The 13,607-nt window shown below is 65.8% G+C and overlaps 1 protein-coding gene across 1 annotated transcript in view; it reads left to right on the top strand.

Moving 5' to 3' along the window:
• The window catches only part of AR (androgen receptor), a 58,729-nt gene extending 45,334 nt beyond the window's left edge, over nucleotides 1-13,395 (top strand). The window contains 6 exon segments of the mRNA XM_039912399.1: nucleotides 2,818-2,934; nucleotides 7,230-7,535; nucleotides 8,019-8,163; nucleotides 9,031-9,161; nucleotides 9,516-9,673; nucleotides 9,897-13,395. Coding sequence (XP_039768333.1) covers nucleotides 2,818-2,934; nucleotides 7,230-7,535; nucleotides 8,019-8,163; nucleotides 9,031-9,161; nucleotides 9,516-9,673; nucleotides 9,897-10,052 — 1,013 coding nt within the window. The 3' untranslated portion in view covers nucleotides 10,053-13,395.
• Nucleotides 13,396-13,607: the final 212 nt, after the last annotated feature.

The following is a 13,607-nucleotide window of genomic DNA, read 5'->3' on the forward strand; positions in this document are numbered from 1 at the left end:
AGGATGCAGGATGCTCCGGGAGCTCCAGAGGACACCTGCCCGGCACCTGTGCAAACAGCCCGGCAGGGACTGGGCCTCTGCCCTGGCTCTGGTTTTCCAGCTCATCCCTGCTCCCCAGCTGTGCCCGGCTTCCCGGCTCCCCGGCTCCCCCCGGCTCTTCCCAGTTCCCCCGAGCCCTCCCCACCTCTCCCTGGCTCCCCAGCTCTCCCCAGCTGCCCATCCCTCTCCTGTTCTCAGCTCTGCAGCTCTCCCTGCTGACCCAGCTCCACAACTCTTCCCGGCTTCCTGACTCTCCCTCGCTCCCTGGCTCTCCCGGGCTCTCCCTATTTCACCCTGGCTCTCCAGGAGTGATGCGCGCCCCTTTTCGGGGGCTCAAACTGGGTTTCCTTTGAGCCACGGTGCTGCTCCTGTGGGTCCCGGAGAGTCGGGGGCCGGGGGGGGGAGGCGGTCCTGGGGGCCGAGGCGTCTCATCCGCTGCTTGATTTCTTACTGCTCGAAGTTACCAGGAGGCAGCATGGATGGAGGACCGAACACCAGGCTGGGAGTCAGGAGACCTGGGTTCTAGTCCTGGCTCAGCCACGGGTCTGCTCTGTCGCCTTGGGCATGTCACCTGACCTCTCTGCTCCTCGGTTTCCCTATCTGTTAAGTTGGGGTTCAGAATCTGTTCTTCCTCCCCCTCAGACTGTGAACCCTGCATGGGACAGGGACTGTGTCGGAGAACTGACATCTATCCCAGCACTTTGCACATAGTAAGCACTCCCATCCACCCCTCGATCCCGAGCAGAGAGCAGAGCACCTCCCCTCGCCCCCCGCCTCGCCACCACTGTATAGTAGCTGTGTCTGGCCCTTCCTTCCAATTGACCAAGGTCCCACAGCAGACAAGGGTCAGACCCTGGATTAGAACGCAGGTCTTCCGACTCCCAGACCTGTGCTCCTTCCATTAAGCTCCCCCCAGCCACTTGGAAAGCCCAGAGCGGAGAAGTGACCCGCCCCCTGCCCTCAGGCACCTGTAGGGATGGGTGGGGGTCAATGGGTTGGGCAGAAGCGGGCCGGGTTGCCCTGCACAGTCAACTCCCAGGAGACTGGAAGGATGAGAACTTTCCCAGTTTGGGCTGGAGGGGAGGTTTGCGGGGGGTTGGAATCGAGGAAGGCTGGGCTCGTCGGGGGTCATGTCCCTGGCCCACCGGTCCCCAGGGCTGCTCTCCGGAGCCTCTCGGCCCTCACAGCTGGTGCAGGTCCTCCCGTCTTGGGGACCGGAAGCTCGCTGGTCCCGGCCAGTCCGACCACACGCTCCCCCCCTCTGCTCCCGAGTAAGGGATCGGCACGGTCCGACTGCTGCTGTGCCCCAGGAACCTCACTCCTCAGCCCAAACCCCAGATCAGGGTTGCCCAGGGCCTCTCCCGGCACCCCCAGTTCCGGGCCGGGCCCCTTCCGGCCACCGGGGACCGGGTCCAGCCCACACCCATCCAGCTGCCAGGACTCCCGCCTCCGGGCTAGGCCCCTCCCGAGCCACCCAGGACCCCCATTGCCAGGCCAGGCCCCTCGTTGCCACCCGTGACCCCCAGCTCTAGTCCTGGTCCCTCCCAGGCCACCAGCGCTATGCCAGACCCCGGCATCTTCCAAGACCCCCAGCTCCAGCCCAGGCCCCTCGCAGTCCACCGGGACCTCATGATGCCAAGCCAGACTCCTTCCAGCCACCTGGGACTCCCAGATCCAGGCCAGGCATCCCCCGCCAGCCCCTCGGGACGCCCCCAGCTCCAAGCCAGGCCCCTCACCCTGGCCCTCGCTCATGCTCAGCTCCGCTCCTCTCTCCTGCCCCTTCCCAGGCCCGGCTCCTCCCCCTGGTCCGAGAGCTGCTTAATGACAGTTGAGTGAGAACCTTTGAGTGCCCGTGGCAGAGGTGGATGTTGGCACGGGTCGCTGGTGGCACACAAAGAGCCGGGCGGGTGGTGGGCCCCGGGGCCGGCCGGCGGGGGCCCGGGGGCGGGAGGGGTGTGGGTGAGTGGTCTCCGGGGCGACGCTGCTGTTGCCATGGAGATGGAGGTGATAGCTTTGCCCATTCACTGAAGAAGAGAAGGTGGGCGCAGCTGCTGCTGCTGCTGCTAGTTACCACCGCCGTTCTGGGGCGGGAGTACAGACCCTCGCCCTCGGGCAGCCTCCGCTTTGGGGCCCTGAGGGCACAGGGTCTGCCCACCAGCACCAGCACCTTCGTCTGTCCATCCGTCCATCCAGTAGCATTTCTTGAGCACCTATTGTGCCGTGCTGGACACCTACTAGTGCAGGGGACTGTACTGAACACCGGCTATGTGCAGAGCACATAGAGAGTGCTGGGTGGAACACCTGCCGTGTGCAGGGTGCTGTACTGAATGCCTACTGTGCATCTACTGAGTGTGCAAAGCCTGGATGCCTGCTGCGTGCGGGCGTTGTACTGGGCACCGGCGATGGGTGTTCACCGAGTTGGGTGCTTACTGTGTACAGAGCTGTGTACTGGACACCTGATTTGTGTTCACTGTACTGGGTGCTTACTGGGGGCAGAACACACTTTTGAGTACCCTCTGTATGCAGAACACCGTTCTGGGAGCTTACGGTATGAGGGTCACTGCTGGGAATGCTTACTGTGTGCAGAACACCGTTCTGGGTGCTTTTTCTATGCAGAACACTGTTTTGAGTGCCAGCTTCATGCAGGTGCTGTACCGGGCCCTCGGGCAGGGTCACGTCCACCCCTCGCAAGTGGCCCAACTGGCCCGGCTGGGCCCCGGGGGGAATGGGTCCGGGGGTGGGGTCCGGTGTGCAGCGTGTGGTCTTCCCGCCCGGCAGGGAAGCAGAAGTACCTGTGTGCCAGCCGCAACGATTGCACCATCGACAAGTTCCGCAGGAAGAACTGCCCGTCCTGCCGTCTGCGCAAGTGTTACGAGGCCGGGATGACCCTGGGAGGTAGGCGGGGTAAGGGGTGAGGCTAGGAGGCCTGGTTGACCCCCGGGTGGGGGGGAGGGGGGGCGGGGACTGGGCTACGAGTCCGGGGTGACCTTGGAAGGTGGGGGGGACGGCCGAGGCTGGGGCTACAAGGCCGGGATGACCCTGAGAGGCAGGTGGACGCTGGGAACGGGGCTACAAGGCCGGGATGATGATGTTGATGGTACCGTTAAGCGCTTACTAAGAGCCAAGCACTGTTCTAAGTACTGGGGGAGGTACAGGGTAATCAGGTCGCCCCACGTGGGGCTCACAGTTTTAATCCCCATTTGCCAGACGAGGGAACTGAGGCCCTGAGAAGTGAAGTGACTTGCCCCAAGTCACACAGTTGACCAGGGATGAAGCCGGGATTAGGACTCATGATCTCTGACTCCCAAACCCGCGCTCTCTCCCCTAAGCCAAGCTGCCTCTCCCAGGATGACCCTGGGAGGGGGGGTGGGTGTTTCCTGAGAAGCGCATTCGTTCAGAACACTCCGCGGAGGGGCTGTCGAGGCAGACAGTTGTTCTGAAAACGTTTCCACTTGTCCTAAAGCCTTGTGGCTGTTGAGACAGAGTTTTGGAAAACAGTGTTCAGTTCACTTCACTTTGATGGTATTTATTGAGCGCTTACTGTACTAAGCGCTTGGGAGGGAGCAGTAGAACAATGAGCAGACACATTGCCTGCCCACGACAAGTTTACAGTCTAGAGGGGGGCAGGGAAGGCACCCCAGCGGAAAGGGCTCCAGAGACTTCATTCCCCGGAGGTAAAATCAAACCGAAAGAGCCGGGGAGGAGCCATGGGAAGCCGGGGGAGGCTTCTGATAGTCTGGCGTCGATAACGTTCCCACGGCAACACGCTTCACCTAACCGTCCCAGAAATGGTGCTTGTGTTGTGGCCCCCCACCCCTCTGTTGGAGCCCGGCCCAGATTCCCCCCTCTCCCCCCCGCCAACTCCCTCCCACTAGTGCTGAAGTCCCGGCAGGAGCCGGGAAAGGTGGGGGAGCTGAAGAGTTGGGGCAGCCCAGGAAGCTCCAGAGCTGGGAGAGCCAGGGGTGTCAGGAGCCTCAGGGGAGTTGGTAGAATTGAGGGAGCTGGGAGAATGAGGGGAGCCATAGGAATTGGGGGGCACGAGGGAGTGAGGGGAGCCTTGGAAGTTGGGGGGAACCAGGGGAGCTGGAGGTGAGGGGAAGTGGGGGGAACACGGAAGTTGGGGAGCATGAGAGAGTGAGGGGAACCATGGGGTCTGGTGGGCATAGGGGAGGGGGGGAACCGTGGGAGCCGGAGGTGAGGGGAAGCGGGGGGGAACATGGAAGTTGGGGAGCATGAGGGAGTGAGGGGAACCATGGGGTCTGGTGGGCATAGGGGAGGGGGGGAACCGGGGGAGCTGGGGGGTGAGGGAAACCATGGGTGCTGAGGGGCACAGGGGAGTGAGGGAAACCATGGGAGCTGGGGGTGTGGGAGAGTGAGGGGAGCTGGGAGAGCTGGGAACAGCCGAAAGAACCGGGGGATCCAGGAGTGTGGGAGTGAGAAACTGCCAACTCGTGTATTCTGTTCTCCTGCAAGGAACCCCGTCTCCCCCTCCTCCACGACCCGACCGGCCGGTGGTCCGGAAGGGTCGGGGAAGGGCCCGAGGCCTGTCCCCAAGCCCAGGCCGGACACAGAGGCAGGGGGCTGCCCCTTCAGCAGGGAGCCCGCCAGCCACTTTGGGCCTGCTCCGCTTGCCGTCCGGCTGCTCGGATCTGCCGTGGATTGTGCCTTTAATAAGGCATTCTCACACCCGCTCTGCCGTCCGGCCTCCTCTAGGCTGGCAGAGCGCCGTTCCCCCCTGCCCCGGCCCGCCCCCCGCCCCCCTTCCCTCCTCCTCCCGCCTCTGTTTCCCTCTCCCTTTGCCGGTCACCCTGACCCGCACAGCGCGGCCTGTTTTCCCATTTGTTTTTAATGTCAGTTTAAGGCACAACTGTGGAAATACGACCGCTCCGAATTAGCACTGCGATTTTTCCAGTGGAAAAGCCGCCCGTCCTGGCGAGCTCCCCCGGCCTGGCGTCGGGCCGGGGGCCGGGAGGGGGCCGGTCGGGGGGCTCGCTCGGGTGGTCTCCGGAGGGCGGGCCGAGGAGGGCCACGGCCTCTGGACTCCCCACGGGGAGAGGAAGGGGGCGGAGAAAGCAGAATGGCCTAGTGGATGGAGTGCGGGCCTGGGAGTCAGGAGGACCTGGGTTCTAATTACGGCTCCACCGCTTGTCTGCCGTGTGACTTGGGACAAGTGGCTTCACTGCTCTGGGACTCGGATACCTCATCTGTAAAAATGAAGACTGTGAGCCCCATGAGGAACAGGGACTCTGTCCAACCTGATTAGCTTGGATGATAATAATAATAATAATAATGTTGGTATCTGTTAAGCACTTACTATGTGCAGAGCACCGTTCTAAGCGCTGGGGGAGGTACAGGGTCATCGGGTTGTCCCACGTGAGGCTCCCGGTCTTCATCCCCATTTTACAGATGAGGTCAGTGAAGCACAGAGAAGTGAAGTGACTTGCCCAAAATCACACAGCTGACAAGAGGCGGAGCCGGGATTGGAACCCGTGACCTCTGACTCCCGAGCCCGGGCTCTTTCCACTGAGCCACGCTGCTTGGATCTACTCCAGCACTTAGAACTGTGCTTGACGCAGAGTAAGCACTTAACAAATACTATTATTATTATTATTAGGACAGGGTCTCCACCCTCCAACACTTCCTAGTGGGGAGAACCTGGGCCCAGGAGTCAGAGGACCTGGGTTCTCATCCCGGCTCTGCCGCCTGCCTGCTGGGTGACCTTGGGCAGACCACGTTGCTTCTCCGGGCCTCGGTTTCCTCCTCTGTAGAATGGGGCTTCGATGCCTGTCCTCCCTCCCCCTTAGACTGTGAGGCCCGGGTGGGAGCGGGACTGTGTCCAACTTGGTTATCCGGTATCTTCACCTGCGCTTGACACAGTGCTTGGCACAGAGTAGGCACTTAACCGACACCACCAGTGGCTAGTGGTATTTCAATCCTGTGGGAGCCTCTGCTGGCCTAGGCCAGAAATGCCAAGTGTCGCGTCCTGGAGTTGTGACGGAGAGTTGAGGGGTTAATCAGGGAAGGTCTCCTGGGGGAGGTGGGGTGAGGGGAGCTGAGCAGGGTGATGAGGGAAGACCTCCTGGAGGAGGTGTGGTGGGTAATAAGGGGTAATCAGGGGAGGCCTCCTGGGGGAGGAGTGATGGGGAGGAGAGGGATAATCCGGGAAGGCTTCATGGAGGAAGAGCGATGGGGGGGGGGATCAGGGGCGATCAGGGAAGCCCTCCTGGAGGAGGAGTGATGGTGCGATAAGGGGTGATCCGGGAAGGCTTCGTGGAGGAAGAGTGATGGGGGGATAAGGAGTAATCGGGGAAGGCCTCCTGGAGGAGGAGTGATGGAGAGATAAGGGGTCATCCGGGAAGGCCTCCTGGAGGAGGAGTGATGGGGAGGAGAGGGATGATCCAGGAAGGCCTCCTGGAGGTGAGATGGGGAGGTGAGGGTTAATCAGGGGAGGCTTCCCGGAGGAGGGGTGATGGGGAGGGGAGGGCTGATCCGGGAAGGCTTCATGGAGGAAGAGTGATGGGGAGGGATCAGGGGTAATCAGGGAAGGCCTCCTGGAGGAGGAGTGATGGGGAGGAGAGGGATGATCCAGGAAGGCCTCCTGGAGGTGAGATGGGGAGGTGAGGGTTAATCAGGGGAGGCTTCCCGGAGGAGGGGTGATGGGGAGGGGAGGGATGATCCGGGAAGGCCTCCTGGAGGAAGGGTGATGGGGAGATGAAGGGTAATCAGGGAAGGCCTCCTGGGAGAGATGAGGTGGGAGGGAGCTGAGGAGGGTGATGAGGAGGGAAGACCTCCTGGAGGAGGTGTGATGGGTAATAAGGGGTAATCAGGGAATAGGTGAGGATACGTGCCAGTGCTTGAGGGTGCTAGTGGGCCTCCTCCAGGAGGTCACCTGGGGGTGAGATGGGGAGGAGAGAGATAATCCGGGAAGGCCTCCTGGAGGAAGAGTGATGGGAAGAAGAGGGGTAATCAGGGGAGGCCTCCTGGAGGAGGAGTGATGGGAGAGGAGGGGTAATCAAGGAAGGCCTCCCAGAGGAGGTTTCGCAGCAGATGGGACTGAGGGCCGGAGGAAGGATTTGGCTCGCGGGTCACTGGAACGCCGGCCTGCATCCCCTCGGGCCCGGGGGGGTCCGGGGGCTCCGACGGGCGGGCGGGCCGGCCGGCGGCTGACGCCCCTTCCCCCCCGCCCCCAGCCCGCAAGCTGAAGAAGTTGGGCAGCCTGAAGCTGCAGGAGGAGGGCGAGGCGGCGGGCGGCAGCGGCGGGGGCGGGGGCGGCTGCCCCCCGGAGGAGCCGGGCCCCCAGCTGGGCCTGGCCCACGTGGACAGCTACGAGTGCCAGCCCATCTTCCTCAACGTCCTGGAGGCCATCGAGCCCGGCGTGGTCTGCGCCGGCCACGACAACAACCAGCCCGACTCCTTCGCCGTCCTGCTGACCAGCCTCAACGAACTGGGAGAGCGGCAGCTCGTCCACGTCGTCAAGTGGGCCAAGGCCCTGCCCGGTAAGAGGGGGGGACGGGGTCACACGCAGGAGGCGGGTGAGCCACAGCTGGCTCGTGTGCCGGTTCACACACATCCCCTCACCCGACACACACGTTCTCAGACACACCATCTCATTCTCTCACACACACAACCCTTCACACTCTCAGATGCACACTGGCACCCTCGAGCACTGGCACGTATCCTCAGACACGTTCTCACGTGCACTCACACGTACAAACACGCGAGCACTCGGGCGCACGGGCACCGGACCTCAGCCCCGCAGCGGGAGGGCTCCGAGTCAGAAGGGAGACCCCCGGCACCACTCCTTCGCCCCGGAGGGTGCCAGGCTGTCGATCCGTTGACCCCGACCCTCCGGCTGCCCGGCGGACCCCCTCCGAGCCCCCCGGGGGCCCGGCCCCCGGCCCCCGGCCCCCAGTTCCGTGCCAGGAGGCCGCCCCCGCGACCCCTCGCGGCCTTCGCCTTGGCCGGTGGCCTCCCCGCAGGCTTCCGGAACCTGCACGTGGACGACCAGATGTCGGTGATCCAGTACTCTTGGATGGGGCTCATGGTGTTTGCCATGGGCTGGCGCTCCTTCACCAACGTCAACTCCCGCATGCTCTACTTCGCCCCCGACCTCGTGTTCAATGAGTGAGTGGCGACGGCCCCGAAGGGCTGGGGCTGGGGCTCCGGGGGACAGGCCTCGGGGGACGGGGCCTGGAGGGCGGGGGCCGGGTCGTCCGTGGGGGTGGGGGACGACAGGCGGAGGCAGGGCTGAGGGACGGCAAGGCTGGCACGTGGGCGTGACCGTCAGGGACCGGGCAAGGTGACGGGACGGGGGCGGGGTGTGGGCGAGGCATTGAAGGTGGGGCACCCGTGCCCTCCCCCACCTCCCAGGAGAGAGGGAGACACAGGAGAGACAGGCGGGGGTCTCCGTCCCGGCTGGGTCTCCCCCCGGGCAGCGGCACAGCGGGTCCCGGGCCTCTCTTTTGGTTTCCCGGGGCCAGAAAGGCTCTTCCAGTTGGTCGGGGGGGTCAGAGGAGGTGGGAGAGCTGGGGAAACTGCCCATCCGGCACCAGCCCTGACGCCCGGCCCCTTCAACGCACGGTCGCTCCCAGGGAGGCGGCCGGGCCCCGTGGGAACCGACCGGAATTACAGCCTCCTCCGCCTCCTGTCAGTCGGCCGTATCGATTGGGAGTGGGGGCGGCCTCCGGGGAGCCCGTGTGGAGGCTTGGGGAGGCGGTGGGGGTGGGCCCAGGTGAGGCTTCGTGGAGGCCCTGGCGGGTGGTGGGGAGAGCGGATGGGAGCGGGCGGGAACGGGCCCCGTGGTGGGCCTGTGTGGAGACTCCGGTGGGGGTGGGAAGGGGTTCGGGCAGGCCCCGGCCGGGCTGTATCGGGGCTCTAAGCGGGGTGGGGTGGGGGGCGGTGCCTGCTGGGCTGGTTGGAGGCTCCAGGTGGGGTGGGGATGGGGAGGTGGGAGCCCCCGGTCCGTCTCGTGACTCCATCCCACCCCAACAGGTACCGCATGCATAAGTCCCGGATGTACAGCCAATGCGTACGCATGCGACACCTGTCTCAGGAGTTCGGATGGCTGCAGATCACCCCGCAGGAGTTCCTGTGCATGAAGGCGCTGCTGCTCTTCAGCATCAGTGAGTGACCGCCTTCCCGGGCACCCGCTCCTCCGGGCACGGGCTGCCGGGCGCCAGGCCGCCGGGGACGCTAACACGGGCCTTTCCCAAAGCTGCCGGGCACGGGGCCGGCGTCGCCGGCGTCGTGACGCTCCTCCGGCTGCTGGGCACGGAGCCGCCGGCTCTAGGGCCGCCGGTCCTAAAGAGGGTCCGGGAAGTAAAATGAAGGACCCTGGCAGGCTTGGCCCCCACCACCCCAGCGTGGCATCTCTGCCCCTCGCCCCGCACGCCCCGCGGCCCCCGGCTGCAGCGGATTTGAGGGGGTCCGCTCACCTTCTCCCCCGCGCCCCCGTGCGTGTCCTTGTCCGACTTCAGTTCCCGTGGACGGCCTGAAGAATCAGAAGTTCTTTGACGAACTCCGGATGAACTACATAAAGGAACTCGATCGTATTATCGCCTGCAAGAGAAAGAATCCCACGTCCTGCTCCAGGCGCTTCTACCAACTCACCAAACTGCTGGACTCCGTGCAGCCGGTAACACGGGGCCCCGGGCCCGGTCCCGACCCCGGCCCATCCCCATCCCGGGCCCGGCCCCAGCCCGGCCCCAACTCACCAAGCCGCCGGACTCGGGGCAGCCGGCAATGGGGCGGGGGGGGGGGGGTCCCGGCCCGGCCCCGGCCCCGGTCCCGCCCCCGCCCCCGCCCCGGCCCCCGTCGCGGGTCTCCGGGTCACACCCGTGCCACCCCCGTCCTGCCAGATCGCCCGGGAGCTGCACCAGTTCACGTTCGACCTGCTCATCAAGAGTCACATGGTCAGCGTGGACTTCCCAGAAATGATGGCCGAGATCATCTCTGTGCAAGTGCCCAAGATCCTGTCCGGGAAAGTCAAGCCCATCTACTTCCACGCGCAGTGAGGACCCCGCCACCCCCCACCCCTCCCGGCCCCTCCCCGCCCGGCCCGGCCTCGCCCTGCCCGGCCCCGGTGCTCCCCTCTTCCCGGGCCGGGACACCGGTGCCAGCCCAGAGTTGTGTCCTAGTCCTTCCTGTTGGCTCCCCCTTCCCCACCCTCAACCTCCCCCTCCCTTCCCTCCCCCTCCACCCCCCGCCCCCTTCCTCCGCCTTTTCTTCTGCCCCTACTCCCTCCAGCTTGTGCGCCCGCTGCAGTCCCCACCCCCGGCAGTCCCCCTGATGGGCAGACACCCAGCACCCCCTGCCCCTGGATCCCCCGCCGGGTGGTCCGGACCCGTCCGCCCTCGGGCCGCTGGAACCCGGGACACATCTGGAGCCCCCGCCTCACCCATGGTGCTCCTGGAGTACCCCCACCCCCGCCCCAGACTTCTCCCTGGAATTGCCTGCCCCGCTTCCCCAGCCCCGCCCTGAATCCCCCAGCCTCTGCCTCCTCTTCTCTCCCTTCCCCCTCCCCCTCCCCCTCCCTTCCCAACCCACCTCCTCCCGGCTCCCTGTTGGGAACCCCCAGTCTCACCCCCCAAACCCCACCCGCCCTCTATGCAATCCGACCCATGCCCAGCCTGCGCCCCGTCTCCGCCCGCCAGCGACCCGGCGGTCGGGGGGCCTCACGCTGCCAGAGATCAGAGCCGTCAGAGCGGAGCCAACCCCCCGCAGAGGGGAGACTGACCTCTCGGGGCACAGGGCCCGGTCAGCCGGGCCGTGGGCACCGTTCACGGCCCCCCACTCACCCCCACCCCCAAACATCGCCAACCCTTTGCCTCCGGAACGGTCCGGCCAAGAGACTGGATTGTGCAGGAGTGCAGGCCGCGGAGGACTGCCAGCGGCACGGGAAGCGACTCGGAAGGTTTCTGAGACAATTGTTCACTCCTGGCAGGGGTCGGAGGTCAGGGGTCGTCTATCTGCGGGAGGCGCCGGGATCGGGGAGCCCGTGGGGGTGGAGTTGGGGGCGTCTGGGTGCTTCCCGCCGGGCAAGGACCGGCCCCCAAGCCTCCCGCCACCATCGTCGCCGATCTCCTGCCCAGCCTCGCGATGGGGAGGGGACACACCCGGGGCCGGGGGGCGCCCCGAGGTGGGGCCGGGGAACCCCACTGCCCTCCCCCGGCTGCAGTTTAAGTGGAGGGGGATCCGGGTCCAGGGCCCACCGGGCCGGGCCGGGCGGGAGTGGGCGGCCCCCTCTGGGGACGCTGTCCGGCGGGAATCTGTCCGCCGCCCCGCTTCCTCCCGCCGCCACCTTCTTGTACATAGTGTAAATTGTCTCTGGCCTCAGCCGGGTGCCCGCCTCCTCCTCCCGCTGTGGCGCCGGGGCTCCGCTGGCCACAGCGGTCAGATCGGGGCCGCGCCGCCGCGGCGTGAGCCCCCCCGTCCTGGGGCGGGATGACCCCTCTCTCCACGGCGTCCGGCCGGTATGTGGGAAGGAACCCCCCCCCCCGGGCAGGCATCGGCGCGGAGCGGGGACGGCGGGCCAGGCTCCCGGCCGCACGACCAGAGGCTGACGCGGCCCGGCCCAGACCGGCCCGCCGGCCCCCTCTCCTGCGACCGAAAGCGCCGTAGGGTCGGCCGGCCTCGCCATCCCGGCCCACCCTCCGGCTGCGGTCAGAGAAGCCACCGGCTGCGAAGATGTCCAGAGTGCTGCTGACCCCTTGCAGTCCCCATTGTTTTCACGTGCCCACACACACACAGACACACACACACACACACATATATACCCACACGTTTATTTTTTTTTCTACTTGTATTTAGAAACAGGGGCCTCCCCCTGCCCCTGGGAACACGGACGCCTTCCGAAGTTCCCATGACGCCCCCCGGGGCTCCCCCGTCTCCCCAAACAACTTGAGTGGGGGAGTGGTGCTGGGGGGGTTGAGGGGGAGTCACCTACTTGATGCCCTGCCCGGCCCCGGGATACTGGAGGACGGGGCTGGCCAGCCCGCCCCCCGCCCCCCCCGGGAGTCTAGCCCCCGGCCGCCCCCGGGGGTCCGGAAGCCCGTGGCAGCATCCAGGCGGGCTTCTCGGTCAAGAACACCCGCCCCCCGACCCCGGCCTCCGCTCCCCTAACTGGCGCCTGCTTTCTGACTTCCCCCCCTCCCCCCTGCTCCCCAGAAAATATTAGAATAGATGTGCATTTCATGTAACCAAAGATACCGCTGTATTTGCTAAGATACCAAAACCGAGGTGGGGATGGGGGGGTTTTCCTCTCGGAAGTTCCCCGCTCAAGCCGCTTGGCTGGGGTCTCGGGTCAGATTTTTTCGGTCCCGGTAGACATAGATGCGCTCGTGGGTAGACTGTAATTGGGGAAGACAGATTTCCAAGTCCTTCGCTGCGTGATTTCTAGCACAATTTGCTTGTTTTTTTCCTCTCCAGTAGTGGCTGAGCAAGGGACCAAAAGGGCCAGGGACACGGAGGGATGGGGAGCGTCTCCGGGCCCGTGTTCCGGGGTTCTGCCCTGGGAGGGTTGATGTCGGTCAGTGGGTTGAAGCCTTAGGGCGGCCCCCTTGGCCCACACAGAGTGCGTCGTCGGCCGCCCGGGGCAGGGGGCCGATCCGAACCTGGACAAGGGCGGGCCCGGGACTCCGTCTCAGCGGAGACTTTTGTGCAGGGCGATGGACGGGCGGCGTTTTGCCGCCCGTGGGACCGGGGTGTAGAATCGAGAGCTCCCGGGCCCCGCACCACTCCGTCCCCGGGTCTCCGAGGTCCTCCCCGGAGCCGGGGGCGGGGGGGTGGGATGATCTCGGCCCCCAGGACCCCCTGGGAAACCCAATCCGCTCGATCTGCTCTCGCTGCTGGGTGGGTGCTGCTCCGGGAGATTTCCGGGCTCCCCCGGCCGGCCCGACGACCCCCGTCCCTCGAGGGCGCTTCCCGGGCCCGGGACCGAGGCGGGGGTCCGGACCCCTCCACGAGACCCCTTCCACACGGGTTTGGGGGGGGGGAGAGGAAGAAGGCAGGACCCTTTCCCAGCAGCCTCATCGATCGACGCACGTGCGGCCCGAACCGGTCACCCCCGGGCCCGGGGAAGGAAGGAGGCGCCGAGCCTTCTGCGCCCTCCATTTGGCAGTCCGGGAAATTCCCTGACTTCGGAGCCCCCTGGGGGGACGGGGGCGCGTCCCTGCAGAAACGACCCCAAACCGCCGCCCCGTCGCCATCCCCCCACTCCCCGCTTCTCGTCCAGGGTCGGGGTCCCAAGCCCCCCGCCGCTGGGCCTGTCTGCGCGCCCGTGCTCGGTCCCGTTTTGTAACCTTTGACTCTCTCGTTGCTCTGAAACGACAATAAAGGCAGAAACTTTGTTGGTTGGAAGAGGGGGGCGCGGCCTCTGTCTTCCCGCCGGGACCTGGGGGCCACCTGGGGGATGGTGCCCCAGGAGGACGGAGCCCAGGCGGGCGAACCCGCTGCCGATAAAGCCCCAGAGGGACTGCTCCCTGCGCGGGCCCGGGGAAGGGGTGGGGGGACCTGACTCCTGGACCCCGGCCCCTGCCCTTCCACCCACCGAACTATTCCCGAGGGTGCGT

This window comes from Ornithorhynchus anatinus, chromosome 6, assembly GCF_004115215.2.
Source record: "Ornithorhynchus anatinus isolate Pmale09 chromosome 6, mOrnAna1.pri.v4, whole genome shotgun sequence".
Taxonomy (NCBI): domain Eukaryota; kingdom Metazoa; phylum Chordata; class Mammalia; order Monotremata; family Ornithorhynchidae; genus Ornithorhynchus; species Ornithorhynchus anatinus.